At 39.1% G+C, this 16,259-nt stretch overlaps 1 protein-coding gene across 2 annotated transcripts; it reads left to right on the forward strand.

The window, feature by feature from the left end:
* Positions 1–15: 15 nt before the first annotated feature.
* On the forward strand, positions 16–11,980 carry LOC131732021 (uncharacterized). 2 transcript variants are annotated; one of them, XM_059021037.1, is made up of 7 exons: positions 30–110; positions 5,035–5,098; positions 6,937–7,004; positions 7,167–7,205; positions 8,702–8,751; positions 9,337–9,725; positions 10,518–11,980. In XM_059021037.1, exons 3-7 carry the CDS (start codon positions 6,976–6,978, stop codon positions 11,076–11,078), a joined length of 1,068 nt encoding a protein of 355 aa, XP_058877020.1. In that variant the 5' UTR covers positions 30–110; positions 5,035–5,098; positions 6,937–6,975; the 3' UTR covers positions 11,079–11,980. The 2 variants fall into 2 exon arrangements, with proteins under 2 accessions (XP_058877022.1, XP_058877020.1); XM_059021039.1 differs by lacking the exon at positions 5,035–5,098 and having other exon boundaries at positions 16–110.
* The last annotated feature ends 4,279 nt before the right edge of the window (positions 11,981–16,259 follow it).

Here is a 16,259-nt window from a genome sequence, read left to right on the forward strand (position 1 = left end):
CCTGCCAGTGAGTCGGTCCTGTGACTCACTCGCAGGGTGTGTGCTGCTGTGCGTGTCAACACAAAGGCACAGGAATACATTTTGCTGTCCAGCAGGGAGCCATTTTTAAGGTGAGAGAAAACTTTTATAAAATAGAATATTTACTATAGACTATTAGTCTACCACGTATAACCGATAAGCTGTATTTTATCGAAAGACATCGTTTAAGAATGTATATGGGGTGGTGGATACGATAACTTTAGATAATTTACTAAATAATACCTACACTTCAGAACAGGGGCTAGAAAATACGCCGCCATTTTGCACATTTATGAAACGCAGTTGGAAATGTGGCGTTTCCGTGATTATATATATATAAAAAAAGAAAACTATTTTTTATGTATTAGCAGTATTTTATCAGATTCCTATTTATCAAGCACATTTGATTTGTATCCTTGTTTAGTTTTTTTTTTAACGCAGTTAACGACAATTATTTTAAAATAATTCTGTACACACTGCTATTTTGTAAGTCTACATAATTTACTTTCTTAAGTTTAATAAGCCACTTTACTGCGAGTTTATATTGTCAGATTTTACAATAATACATTTTAATATTTCATTATTTTAAATAGCTTTTACTAACGCCCCGACAACAGGAAAGCCACGTCGAATTTGAGTTGTATTTCTTTCAGTTTTCTTTTTATGTCACGCTATATTACAGATGTAATTAATATTGTATAAAGCGATCGTGTCGATCGTTTTGTAGAAACTGTTCATCAGCGACCAGACCGTGTTGTATTTCCAGTTTATCTTCCTCAACACTTTCCCCCACCGAAGAAATTGCGTTAATTAATCAGTAATATGCCGTTGGTTAAAAAAAAAAAAAAGAATACTTAAATAGAAACAACATGGTGTATTTAAACATGTATTTACAATCTACCTTCATAAATATTTTGCCTATTGTATTGGGTGTTGGCAAAAGCTGCCCAATAGTACAGTACGTGCTCTACAAAGTATATTTGACTACATGCCAAAATAAACAATGTGCTGTGACAACAAGCCTACAGTGTCGTGTTTCAATAAAGAGGAAGTCATTTTAAGAGAGAATAATATTACAAAATAAAATATGTACTGTAGACTATGAGTCTACAACTGACTATTTTATCTAAAGGTATCGTTTAAGAATGTCTGTGGGGTAGGGGATAACCAATAGATAATTTACCAGCCCAAGGGATTACATAACTATGCAGGAAAGGCGCTGTTTGTAGGTCTAAAAAAAGTATTCACAAATTTTATGACCTCGAAATTGCTGTTTTAATAGTAAATGTTTTTCAACTTGTTTGTATGTATTTTTTTTAGCTGAAAAGAGGCAACTTCCAAAATTTTCGGTGTGTTTAACATGCCTTTGTCACAGGAGAGCGTGTTTGAAAACAAACAGCGGAGGTACTTAAAGGTAGTGTTCCGCGTTTCCGGTTTATTCCGAATTTTACCAAAACATTGCAGTATTTTAATTGGACGTCGGTTTTTACTGATTTATACTCGATTTATGTTTACTATTCAGTATTTTCCCTGTACTATTTTCTAGGAAATACACAATATTTTGATTAAAATGCTATTTTATGTTGACTCCGACATTGTAATAAGCAGCCCTACACTGTATCCTAGGATACAGCACGTACGTTTAGACGTCAGAGAATCAAATAACGTTCAAACGTGGTTTTATGTCACTTCACAAACACATTATCACCTGATTATTTTAGCCAGTCAGTCTGATTATTGTGGCAGTTGGTGGGCGTGGTAACTAACTTGATCAAAAACTAAGTTGAAATACACTAAAATATGATATTTTTAGGGGATGAGGAATGGGAAGTTTATGAATATTCAAAAGAAAACGAATGTTTCAAAGTATGCAAAAATAGCAGAAGTGGGTCAGATGAGGCAGAGGATGCACAGCGCTGCAGATACTGCTGCATTGAGGTACATGTTCACACTGACAATAAAAGAACATACTGAAAAATAAGCGACACATTCAAATAAAACAATGAAGTGAACTGAGAGACAAGCAATCCATTTATGCTGCTTTTACACGTGCTTTAATAAGAGAGTGCAGAATGACTGTGTTAATGAGTTTGTCAGAGCGCTGTGCTATAATAAAAGAGAGCACACAATGACTGTGTTAATGAGTTTGTCAGAGCGCTGTGCTTTGATGCACAGCTACGGTTTATTGCAGAGAGGTATGTATTGGTGACTTCGTGCGACAGTACTGTCTGTCCATCAGCTAAAACACTTCCTATCGCCGACCATCTTAATTGTACATTGACAGAAAATGATGATGCTTTAGTTGGTAAACTTATAGAACGCATTGATGGGAATGTCCAGTGTGCTTTTTGATGCGTCTCCCGGTGGCTTGCACCGTCCAGTTCTGTCAATTTTCTTTTCTTTTTATGATTTCAAGGCGAATAAACCTGTCTTGTTTTGTGCTGATGTCATGTTCATACCTTCTGTAGATACTATTCCTGTCAGCACAGCGATTGCCCAAACGTTAACAAAGTACCAGCTAACATGGCAGCAGTGTGGAGTAGTGGTTAGGGCTCTGGACTCCTGACCAGAGGGGTTGTTGGTTCAGTCCCAGGTGGGGGACACTGCCGCTGTATCCTTGAGCAAGGTACTTTACCTAGATTGCTCCAGTAAAAAACAAAATAAAACAACTGTATAAATGGGTAATTGTATGTAAAAATAATGTGATATCTTGTAACAATTGTAAGTCGCCCTGGATAAGGGCATTTGTTAAGAAATTAAAAATAACGTGTCTTCTACTTGCACAGATTGTGCTTTATCAGACATGCCAGGGACATGAAACCTCATGAGAAACCAGAACTGCTACTCATCATATTCCACGCCGTGTATAGTGTGGATACTGAGATGTGTTCGCCCGATTTTTACCAATGCTTCAATTAAAAACATTTTATTTATTTATTTATTTATTATTTTACCAGTTTTATCCCTATTGTAATATATGTAAAATAAACTCTGAAAAATTCCTGGGAAATGTTTTTAAAGGTGAAAACCGAAAATGCACAACATGATTATGGTGCCATGGTTAACAAACACATGTATTTCTATTTAAATCTATTAACATACTAGATTTCATTATATATATATATATATATATATATATATATATATATATAGCTAGATAGATAGATTTCATAAATACTATCTGGTTCTACAATATTTTTCAAAACTCGTAATAGCTAAATTCATGCAAATGAAGCTGTTTTCCATTGGGTTGATTGCACATTTTTCATTTAAATATTTACTTTAAAAAAATTAACACCTGTATGGAAACAGCCATTGTGGGTATTAAAATACAAAAATGTTTTATTTTGAATGACTGATTTTGATAGACAGAGGACGTGCTTTTTTTTTTTTTTTTAACTGATGAAGAGGATAGACTTGGAAACCGTGATTGGTGCCTCAGCCAGAGCATGCTCTTTGACTTTCCTAAGAGATGAAGGGATGTTATCAAGAGGGCCTGAAAATAGTGTGAGAGGGAACTAGTGAGGTTAACAGTGAACAAAATGAAATGGCAACTAAAAAACACAAACTCTGGGATGAACACAAGAGTATTCAAGCCTAACTGGGAAGTGGAATTTGTTTTTAGCGAGGTTAATGGAAAACCAATGTGTTTGTTGTGCCAGAAGACTATTGCTGTGTTAAAGAAGGCTAACTTGCAATGCCATTATGAAACCTGTCACCTTAACTTTGGTGAGTCATAACCAATTGGAGAAAAGACAAAGTGTGTACATTTGTTTCAAGCTTTCATGGACAGCAAAATGTGTTTCTGTTCATGTAAAAGATAGTTACAATGTTACAGACGCTGGCAACTAGCAAAAGATGAAAACACTTTAAGGATGGAGAATGAAGCAGTGTTTCAGAGATTTCAGCGAGTCAGTGTTTGCAGATTTAAAAAATAAGGATGCCATTTTTAAACAGATCTCCAAGTGTCAGACTCAACAGTTGCAAGACGTGTGGAAACTACATCTGAAGACTTGATTACTGAGCTGTGCAATGGACTTGAAAATGTGGAGTATCTCAGCCTAGTAAGAGACAAGTGCACAGATAGTTCAGACACTGCACAGTTCATTGTTTGGGTGTAAATTTGTGGAGGAAATGCTTACATTACTGGCCAAACGCGGGGAGAGGATATTTACAATAAACTGATGACATTTATTGAAGTGACAGGTAAAAATATTGACATGAAGAAGGCTGAGGTTCCACATTTCTTTTCATATCACTGCATAATACACCACGAAAACCTGTCCTGCAAGTTATGGAAAGATCTTTCAAGGAGGCTGTGTGGTCCAGTGGTTAAAGAAAAGGGCTTGTAACCAGGAGGTCCCCGGTTCAAATCCCACCTCAGCCACTGACTCATTGTGTGACCCTGAGCAAGTCACTTAACCTCCTTGTGCTCTGTCTTTTGGGTGAGATGTAATTGTAAGTGACTTCGCAGCTGATGCATAGTTCACACACCCTAGTCTCTGTAAGTCGCCTTGGATAAAGGCGTCTGCTAAATAAACAAATAATAATAATCTCTGAAAGCTACAAAGAAGGTTGTTGCTTGGTGACCTTTATCGTTACACACTCCCTCCAACACAGAGAGCTCAAGCTTTTAGTTGAGGAGCAGGAAACCTGTGACAGCAGTTGGGTGCTCATGCAGAATTAGGATGATTTGGTCGTGGTCAGGTGTTGACTCATTTCATGGAGCTGCTTTCTGCCATGAGATTGTTTGGAAGAGAAGAGCCGCTTTGATCTACTCATCCCTGAATGATGAAATGCCATCATATGAACACTTAACCTCAAGCTACAAGGAAAAGGATCCTTAGCGATGTTTCTGCATTCAGAGGTAACCAAAGCTAATTTACAAAAAAAATAAACACTGATAGAATTGCAACATAGCAACGTTCTGAAAGTTTTAAACATCGTTGGGGATCAGCAAATCAAGACTTTGCACATCTCAAAGTGATAAACATTTGAATGATTGTCTTCTTGCAGCTACAAGCATTGACCACATGGTAAAAAGATAGTGAAGAGAATGCAAACACCGCCCTCTCATTACGTAAGTATATATTTACTAGTTTTACAAGGCTTCTTCAGCGGGTGTTTTGAAGGCGATTGCTGACTTTGTAAATAAGTCTTCCATCACGTTTTTCTTTGTGTTGCTTTTTTATTCCTTTTAATATGCAATGTTTATGTTAATAAAGTTACAAAGGTTCTCATTTGAGTCTGCATGTTTTTAAAACTGGTACAGTTTAATAAGTTTAAATGGGCAGGAATTGGAGCTTCCCTCTTTACCCACACCAGGCACGATGCATTTTGTCCTGCAGTAGAATGACACTTTCGCTGCGATGCTACCTTTCACACCACTGGAGACCGATGCTCTCCATTCTTTGCGTATCTTTACCCCCTGACCACTCGTGGTGTTTTTTTTCTGTGGTGTCTCGAGGATTTCCCACTTTTTACATCATCAGCTTTTTGTAGAATACTTGTTTCAGTAAACGAATCACACTCACCAGTTATACCCAGTTCCCTGGAAATGAACTCTGAAATGTTCTCATCACTGTGTCTTTGCAATTTTTGTGTCCTGTGCTTAGGGCTTCTGCTTTTTGGTTTCTATTTTTCCGGGCTTTCGCTTTTTATATACTGAATGAAATTATTGTTTTCGCTTACTTTCCAAAATGCTTGGCCGTTTTTTTTCTGTCACAATATGCATAGTACGGTACTAGCACACTTAAGTTGTACCTTCTTTCCTTTGCTGTCTTCCACAACAAAAACCTTCTGGTCACGAGCACATTCGTCAGAGGTTTCTGTGTGTTTAGCCATTTTTTTTACATTCAACACAATTTTTAATTCAGTTTTAAATTCCACGAGCGTGTAAATACCAGAGCTTCAACGAAGGGTACATTTTGCCCTTCGAAGGTTCGGAACACATTACCGAAGGAAGGTTTGACCCTTCGATGGGACTCATTTGCATAATTTACTGGTGGCGTCACCATAGCTGCTTGTTTATATTTGATTGAAAATCATATTGTTTTACAGGTAATCCAAATAAAATTCACATGTAGTTTAAAAATATGTTCTATAGAACAGTAATCATGTTTTTATAATTTAAATTTAAAAAAAAATACACGTTGTTTATTTACATATAATTGAGGCTGCTTGCGATCTCTGTACAGTAAGCATGCATTGCAACAGCACTAACTGCAGCGGACTGAGGCAAAACAAAGTGTTATTTAAAAACAGTCTCCATTCCAAGCAGGTTATCAGTCACATTTTACTAATAATAATAATAATATGAACTTATGCTTGTCAAGTGACCCCAGAGATTGGTTATACCTCCATGATAAGAGTCGCTTGCACAGTGTGCATTCAACTTTTTTTTGTCATCTGGGCATTTAACAGAAAAATCCCAAACGGCAGAGAGATTTCGAGACATTTCTTTCAGTACAGCTTACGCCTTATGCTATACAACGTTTTGCTGTAATTGAAGGTTTGCTTCTGGATAACACGAGCTGGAGGGGGGAGGGGCGGACAGTGCTTAGTTTTCCAAATTAAAATGATTAGTGTTGGCATATATTTTACCATTGGCTTATCTACCAGTGGCTTATCTTTTTATAATGCTGTTTATAATGTGGCTTCTCTTTTATAATGTTCTTTATAACGTGGCTTCTCTTTGGTTACACCTGGAAACACTGTTCAAATTCACCTCCCTGTTTGTTTCTGATTGGTTGCTGTCAGTAACTTGACATGCAGTGTGAGACTGACAAGCAGCTTCTCAAGCCAGATCAGGAAGGAAGGCAGCAGAACATTCCTGAATGTCTCCTGTTTCCTGCACATCTGTGATCTATTAAAGGTTATTCAGCTGTGACATGTGATTGTTTCTTTTCATTCATTTAGTTCATTTAGATCATCCAAGTGTCAAAACTGACCCAAGAGATGCTGGATGAGAAATGCACAATGTCATGGTAGGCACGTGTTTGTTTTGTTTGTTTTGTTTCGTTGACCCTGTACAGTAATAAACCAAGATTACTTCGACTTCTATTGGTGACTTCAATGTTAAAATACAGTTTTGTGTCTGTTCATTAATTTATATATATATAGAGATATCATATTTTTTTTTTTTCTAGGCAATACTTACATTTTTCTTCAGGGTCACATGCTTCAAGGTAAGGTCCCATTTACTCTTTTCAGTGACTTTCTTCATTCCCGCTATCTAGGAAACTGAGTTAACACAGGAAACTAGAGTTAACACAGGAAAGCCCCATTCATTGCTATCATTGAAGTGCATTATCTTTGGGATTGATAACTCAGTGGGTCTGTGGTACTCTAGAATAAATAAAATTTAAACAAAAATTAAAAAGCTTTGTTTGGAAACATGACTGGATAAGTCCACTTACTGTGCACCTAGTCTTGTTGTCTTTTAAATCAGTGATAGATTAAAATGACAATGATGTTTTTATAATTAAGACTGGCGCTTCAGGGGGCTCCTGAGTGGCGCATCCAATAAAGGCGCTCCGCGCGGAGTGCAGGATGTGCCCTATAGCCTGGAGATCGCAGGTTCGAATCCAGGCTATGTCACAGCCGACTGTGACTGGGAGTTCCTAGGGGGCGGCACACAATTGGCTGAGCGCTGCCCGGGTAGGGAGGGCTTAGGTCGGCAGGGGAATCCACGGCTCACCACGCATCAGTGACCCCTGTGGCCGATAGGGCGCCTGTGGTTCTGCAGTGGAGCCGCCAGATCTGTGTTGTCCTCCAGGACAATAGGTCTGGTAGCATTGCTGTGGATCTGCAGTGCGAAAAATGACGGCTTGGCAGGGGCACGTTTCGGAGGACGCGTGTTCCAGCCTCCGTTTCCTGAGCCGGCGGGGGGGTTGTGAGCGGCGAGCCGAGGATAAAGATAATAATTGGGCATACTAAATTGGGGAGAAAACCGGGGTAAAAAAATGTATAAAAAAATAATAAATTTATATATATAAAAAAAAAAAGACTGACGCTTCCAACTGGGGTACCTTGATAACTAAAGACCTCATCAAGCCCTGATCTAGGTGAAAGACATGCCCCAGTTTCATTTTTCAGGCCTTGGAGACTCTCATACCGTTGCATTGAGGGAGAAACTCCTGGCAGTTTGACCTGTCCAGTCTTATACTTTATGAAGAAGTCTCCTGCGGCTAAGGAACTGAGAACTGCAAGTGGTCATGCATTTTCATGTAGTTTAGGATTTTAACTCCTGCCAACATTAATAATTATGTAGGAGGGGCAAATCAAGGACCAGAAATAAGCCTCTGTGCTAAATTTTCTTTTCAAGTGATCATATCTTCTTCAGACCAGCTCTGAGGGTGAGTTGCTCTGAGGGGGTCAGAGACTGACATCAAAAACTTACTGAACTGATTAAATACTTTCTAAAGACTTTGATACAGTTAATATTTAAAAATCAGGTTTTAAAAAACAAAGAGGCCAGTACCATACTGAGCATCACTGTTTTAAACATGATCTGAACCTAATGCCTATGAAGCAGAGTGAATGGATACTTATGGTGATGGCAAAAAACCCATTGCACAAGGCAGGTTTCATAACATTTTCATTTAGAATTGGTTCATTATAAAGAATTAAACCATAACATAAGCGCACATGCTAATATTTGAGTTGTTTTTTGGAATTGCAGCAACCAGGGTCCCTTATCCAGGATCCAGGATTTCTGCAGCATTGGTAAAGGTATGTGTAACTTGTCAAATGAATGGCGAGCAGTGAACCCAATTGACATCTTATGCAATTGTTTTTAAATTGTGATTTGAATTGTATTACTGATGTACAAAAATATGACTGCCATATTACAAATGTGTGACTATTGTTTTCTGGTAAATGCATACCGTACTAAAGAGCCATCGATTGAAAATATTATTATTATTATTATTATTATTATTATTATTATTATTATTATTATTATTTAGCAGATGCTTTTATCCAAAGCGACTTAGAGACTAGGGGGTGAAATATGTATCAGCAACTGCTGCTGCTGCTGCAGAGTCACTTCCAATAGGACCTTGTTTGTTTTATGACTCATCCGAAGGATGGAGCACAAGAAGGTGAAGTGACTTGCTCAGGGTCACACACACACACACAGTGAGTCAGTTGCTGAGCTGGTATTTCAACCAGAAGCCTCCTGGTATCAAGCCCCTTTCTTAACCACAGGACCACCACGCCTCCTATTATGATATAATGTGACACAGTTATTTTACCATATCTTAGGTCTTGATCCTTGAAGTCTGACACCCACCACTTTGTTTTTTCTTACAACAGAGTCACCCAACTACCTTGACCATGTATCAGAACAAGTGGACAAATACAGGGGGCAGACTGTGTCTCTGGAGAAGCCAGCAGGGTATCCAATGAGAATTGGGGGGCTAGATGACACAATCTATGCAGAAATGGAGGATGAGCTTGAAGCATGGGAAGATTTCTACCTTCCTGAAAGAGTAGAGATGAGAGTTGTCGGTGCCATTGATATGTTCCCGAGTCTGGCGGTGGGGCTGCAGCTGATCATTCTGGCAGGCAAAGATGGCAACATCTATGCTTATGAAAATGAGGTGTTGCACCAAGTGGCTGACAGCTTGCAGGACCTCTTCCAAAAGGGAATTGAGTTTCCTGGAACCAAAGTCTACAACTATGGGGAATGTTTTGCTCCTATGGTAAGAATATAAAACTAGTCAAAGTCAAAGATGTAATGACCAGGGTGCTGTGAACACAATGTCCATAGAAAATGGCAAATAATTTGGATTTGGGTGTGGTGATTATGTTTTGAAACCTTTTCTACATTATTCTGATGGCATGTATATACATAGGCTTCTAAACTGCTCTAGGGACCCAGTTGAAACACGTTAACCATAGAACTGATCGCAAGTCATTTATACAGTGATGATAATGAACACCAATGACAAATCTTAAAATCATCAAAAAAAAATCATCAAAAAGTTGCAATTACATTTTCTAGAAAACCGTGTCACAATCTAGGTTTATATGGAATGACCCTGTCTGTATCATTGACCATGTTTGAAACTGGTTTTACATAGGGTATGGAACCAACTCCCCAGTAATGTTGTTGAAGCTGACACCCTGGGATCCTTCAAGAAGCTGCTTGATGAGATTCTGGGATCAATAAGCTAAACAACCAAACGAGCAAGATGGGCTAAATGGCCTCCTCTTGTTTGTAAACTTTCTTATGTTCTTATGTTCTTATGTATAGAGAAGAGCTTTTTCAACTATGATGAAACTTGGTCTGGATAATTTACATAAACTATATTGACAGTAATATAATCTGGGGTTATATGAAGACCACCTGTCTGCATGTCACACTCACATTGTTACATATGCCTACAGTGGAGCTTGGTCATGGTGCTCTGTTTTTTGATGCCATTGTTTAATGTTGAATGGCAGGGATGGCTGTCACTGACATGTTTGTTCTGCTTTGTTTTGTTTTAAAGACAGAAGAAGAATATGATGAATTAATGGAGGATGAAGAAGTAAAGAAAATGAAAGAGGAGACCAGGGAATTCATCAAAAGCAACGAAGCAGAATTTCTGAGCATACTGGCCCGCATTGAAGAAAAAGAGAATGCAGAAAAGGTTGCGTCCAATGAAGTTGTGCCTTGTAAAGAGAATGCAGAAAAGGTTGTGTCCAATGAAGTTGTGCCTTGTAAAGAGAATGCAGAAAAGGTTGTGTCCAATGAAGTTGTGCCTTGTAAAGAGAATGCAGAAAAGGTTGTGTCCAATGAAGTTGTGCCTTGTAAAGAGAATGCAGAAAAGGTTGTGTCCAATGAAGTTGTGCCTTCTAACCACCACCGCCCCAAGCATGTTGTAGTTCAGATGTGGAAGCATGCAGATGAATTGGTCATATTTCATTTAAATGATGCCGATTATGAGATATTGTGCAAGCTCTTCCAGCTACTAAGGCTGACACGTAAAGAGCGGAAAAGTAATGGGAATTGTAGAAGATTCCTGCTCCATTTCAGAGCTCTTCCATGTGTGCATAAACTCTGTTCTTGATTACATCCTGATTTTTACCCATAAAGTCCATGTCTATAGGAGGCTGTGTGGTCCAGTGGTTAAAGAAAAGGGCTTGTAACCAGGAGGTCCCCGGTTCAAATCCCACCTCAGCCACTGACTCATTGTGTGACCCTGAGCAAGTCACTTAACCTCCTTGTGCTCTGTCTTTCGGGTGAGACGTAGTTGTAAGTGACTCTGCAGCTGATGCATAGTTCACACACCCTAGTCTCTGTAAGTCGCCTTGGATAAAGGCGTCTGCTAAATAAACAAACAATAATAATAATGTCTTTGGGCCTGAAAAGAGAATTGTCACACAACTGCAATGGCACTGTAACAGGGCGAGCAGCCCTGTACATTGTTTATTTATTTTTAGATCGGGGTCTCCCCCTCCGCCCCTGTGCAGATTATTGTTTTTGTTTATTATGATTTATTGTATTTGTCGGCGAGCGCCGTGTTATTGTTTTGTTTATTTTTAAAACGTGTCCTGGCAGAGGCGAGATCGGTGCTCGTCCTCTGCCAGGAGTAATAATTAATAAACCCGTGCAGATTGTGGCCGAGGGGTAATAGGATGATTTACTAATTAGTTAAACCCCTCGGCCATGATATAAAAAGCCTGCAGCTCTCGGCACTCAGGGTGGGTTGTTAAAGAGGAGAGAGCGAGGAGAGAGCGACAGAGAGCGACGGAGAGCGAGAGAAAGAGAAAATTTACTTAAAAACGAAACTAACCAAGGATAGGGTCAGTGAAGGCGATTGCCCAGCCTGACCGGTTGTAGTGTTCGTGATTTGTTTTTGTTAACCCTTTTATTTTGCTCTGTGAGCGCAAGTGTTCTTTTGTTTAAATATTTATTTATTTTTGTTATTAATAAAAACGGCAGCCAGCCGATTCTTTCTTTTGAACTGCAGTACTTCCCCGGTGTCAGTTTTATTTTTCCCTTCCTGCTTCTGCCTGACGTCAGACCCTTGGTCATTCCTGTCACAGGCAACCAAACAGTTACATGTTAACTGCCAATGCAAGATGACATTTTTGAAGAGTGCTCAATAAATTATCAAAGGGCTTGCTCAACTCCAAAGAAAACTTGAATCTTAATTCACAACATTCACTTTAGGTGCTTTGATCAAAGAGAATTATTACATGTTACCTACCAGAAACCAGCACTCACTTCAAATTACAAAAAAATATTATTTATTTATTCATTTCAGACTTCTGTTTTCTTTTTTAAATGTCAGATACGCAAGCACAGAGAGAGACGCATTGCCACTAGATGCCTTCCTCGGTGTGCATTCAAACAAACTTAATTACATTTTTGTAGAATTGATTGGTGATTATTATAATGTGTTAATTAATTTGCTCTTAAAGGGAAAGTCAACAATAAAACAATACACAAGAAAAACAAGCTGTTTTTATTGCTGTATTTTTATTGTAATGTTGGCTTTCCCTTTTTAAGAGCAAACTAATTAACACATTATAATAATCACCAATCAATTACTGTGAAGCCATACATATTTGCAAGCCTTTTACTGTGTGTTTTTCGCGTATGAAAAACAACGCTAACATTTTTGGCACTTTTGCACTTTGTGATGGTATTCCACTATGAAAGGCACTATATAAAAATAAAGATTATTATTTATTAATGTCAAACTCCACTAACAATACATACTTCGTATATTGCAACAGGTCGCCGACATTTCTGGAGCAAAATAGGTTTTATGGGTGTGATTCGCCAAATATTTTGGTTGCAAATATTTATGACTTTACAGTATATAAAAAAGTAATTTACTTTGTTTGACACACGAGGAAGGCATCTTGCTGCAACACATCTGTGCTTACACGTCTCCCACTTTTTAAAAAGAGTCTAAAATGAAGAAATAAACAAATAGTCATCTATTATTGAAGAGAAGACAGGAATCTATTCAGCAAACCAAGACATAGCATCATCCGTAACTTAAACAATAATCAGGATTCTGATGTAAAACTTCAAGGAAACTAAGTCAGGTAAACACTTGTTTGGTGTAAGTCTTATACTAAAGAAGGCAGTAGCTGAACGCTTGTTAACTTCGTTTCTTGTGTAAGTTTTACCCAAGGTGTTAAACCAGAGATATGAGTGGGATTGTCAGCAGTTCTGTGCTGCTACTGTTCTAAAGTTGACATGCCACCTAAAGCAGCGAGAGGTAGGGGTGTGCAAGACTGGCATTCTGAAATGGGCAGAGCCAAAAGTGGGCTGGGCCAGTCCCAAAACCTGAAGCTGCGTTTTATCACTCATTTCCGAATCTGAGTCCTGCACTACCCCATTCAAAACCAAGGCATTCAAATCAGTTTGCCTCATACATTAAGCACTGGTCCCCTTGTTGAAGGGCTTAAGAACGTTTTATTCTTTGCTTACTTTTTTGTTCTTTAATGTGAAGACACCCAGATTTTTTCAAGCATCACGTTGTCCTGTCTTGTCTCAGTACGAGGTGTCCTGTAGAAAGGTGCATTTCCATGGTCTGGTCTTGGCTGGTGAACCATGTGGGTGAGTCTAACACAAGAAGTGAAAGTATACCTGGAATTTTAGTAGAAGCTTTATAAAGCTAAGAAGTGGTAAACTCCTAAAGTAACAAAAAAAGAGGAAAGAACACAAAGTCATGAATCACAAAGATTAGGGGACCAGTGATATTGTTGGCAATGCTAGAAGATGAGAAGATATATTTAAAAGCCAAGGTTAGCATTCTTTGAAATATAAAGTTGTGTTCAAAAGTTTGGAAACAGCAAGATTAGAGCTGGGGATTGTATTGAAGATTTTCCTCACTCTGAACCCTTTCTTAACATCTTGGTATCCCTGAATAGGTAACCCTCCAGTTTATAGTTATGCACTGACACTCATCATGGGATATTGCAATTTTGGTCAGAATTATTAGGTAACTTTTTGTTGACCTGCTGATAAATTAACTGTCACTGTTATATGGTAAAATAACCCATGAATGAATTGATTTAATATAGAAATGTACAAATTGTATTGCCATTTATTTGAATGTGATTGTTGTATAAACAGTATGCTGAGTGATCGTTGGTGGTATCTGGTTTTTATTCACCTTGGGAGGGTGTCCTTACATAGCCCACATGCTGTCAGGGCTCATGATTTACTGGGACATCCTGCGGCCAATAAAAACGAACACCACGAGCGATCACTCCGTGTCTCTATGTACAGCGATCACTCCGTGTCCTCTATGTACAGCGATCACTCCGTGTCCTCTATGTACAGCGATCACTCCGTGTCCTCTATGTACAGCGATCACTCCGTGTCCTCTATGTACAGCGATCACTCTGTGTCCTCTATGTACAGCGATCACTCCGTGTCTCTATGTACAGCGATCACTCCGTGTCCTCTATGTAAAGCGATCACGCCGTGTCCTCTATGTACAGCGATCACTCCGTGTCCTCTATGTACAGCGATCACTCTGTGTCCTCTATGTACAGCGATCACTCCGTGTCTCTATGTACAGCGATCACTCCGTGTCCTCTATGTACAGCGATCACTCCGTGTCCTCTATGTACAGCGATCACTCCGTGTCCTCTATGTACAGCGATCACTCCGTGTCCTCTATGTAAAGCGATCACGCCGTGTCCTCTATGTACAGCGATCACGCCGTGTGATCTATGTACAGCGATCACTCCGTGTCCTCTATGTACAGTGATCACGCCTTGTCCTCTATGTACATCGATCACGCCGTGTCCTCTATGTACAGCGATCACGCCGTGTCCTCTATGTACAGCGATCACGGCGTGTCCTATATGTACAGCTATCACGCCGTGTCCTCTATGTACAGCGATCACGCCGTGTGATCTATGTACAGCGATCACTCCGTGTCCTCTATGTACAGCGATCACGCCGTGTCCTCTATGTACAGCGATCACTCCGTGTCCTCTATGTACAGTGATCACGCCTTGTCCTCTATGTACATCGATCACGCCGTGTCCTCTATGTACAGCGATCACGGCGTGTCCTATATGTACAGCTATCACGCCGTGTCCTCTATGTACAGCGATCACGCCGTGTGATCTATGTACAGCGATCACTCCGTGTCCTCTATGTACAGCGATCACGCCGTGTCCTCTATGTACAGCGATCACGCCGTGTCCTCTATGTACATCGATCACGCCGTGTCCTCTATGTACAGCGATCACTCCGTGTCCTCTATGTACAGTGATCACGCCGTGTCCTCTATGTACAGCGATCACTCCATGTCCTCTATGTACAGTGATCACGCCGTGTCCTCTATGTACATCGATCACGCCGTGTCCTCTATGTACAGCGATCACTCCGTGTGATCTATGTACAGTCACCGCTGCCTAATCGGGATCCTGATAATCGGGATTGCTGATTCTTTAAATTCCCCCGAGGCGTCTCGATAAAGCAGTGCAGACTGGATAGTGCTTAAATGGATAGAACCATGTATATCTGCCTTGTAAAGAAGCTCAAAAGGCAAAACTCTTTCTTCTACTTTGGTGTTTGGTGTTGCAGTAAAATTGTATATATTTGTACAGCACTTAAAGGAATACATGCAGCTATATCATGTGTATCTACATTGTGTATACAGACAGATTTTCTGATTATACAGGAGGTTTCTATATTTTTCACTGAAAATGTAAATTTAAAAATGTTGCACTTGTATTACTGATGATTAAATAAAGAATATTTGATGAAGAATGTCTCTCTCTCTCTCTCTCTCTCTCTCTCTCTCTCCCTCTGATTTCTGTATCAATAAAGAATATGTAGCTATTTCTGTCATGTTATCCGAGAAAATCTGATTATATAAAGAGCTGTTTGCTATTTTTAAATTCTCTCTTAAATTGTTCAAGGCTACACACAACATAATCTATATTTACATACAGTACATTGAACATAGCCATTTGTAATATGGAAATAATTCTAAAAACATGAACTCATTAAGCACTAAGTAACAAAGATTACAACACAAATAGCTTACATGTCTTATACTGGAAAATAAATACAAATGGACATAGATATACACAGTATATTAGGTTAGTGAACAGTTCTGCTGTGTTGAGTTGTCTTTCCTATACTGTACTCCCATAACGGTAATACCAGAACCAAAATGTGTCGTGTGCTTTTTATTTGTCAGATGAATACAGCTGATGACCCCTGAACATTACACACATACAAACAACTGTGTTCTGTATAT

Source organism: Acipenser ruthenus, unplaced genomic scaffold (assembly GCF_902713425.1).
Source record: "Acipenser ruthenus unplaced genomic scaffold, fAciRut3.2 maternal haplotype, whole genome shotgun sequence".
Lineage (NCBI taxonomy): Eukaryota > Metazoa > Chordata > Actinopteri > Acipenseriformes > Acipenseridae > Acipenser > Acipenser ruthenus.

Excerpts from the sequence above, each read along its gene's own strand:
- LOC131732021 (XM_059021039.1), top strand. The coding sequence starts at position 6,976 with ATGCTGGATGAGAAATGCACAATGTCATG. Across the intron at positions 7,206-8,701 it reads TCAGGGTCACATGCTTCAAG|CAACCAGGGTCCCTTATCCA; the intron begins GTAAGGTCCCAT and ends TTGGAATTGCAG. Across the intron at positions 9,726-10,517 it reads GGGAATGTTTTGCTCCTATG|ACAGAAGAAGAATATGATGA; the intron begins GTAAGAATATAA and ends TTTGTTTTAAAG.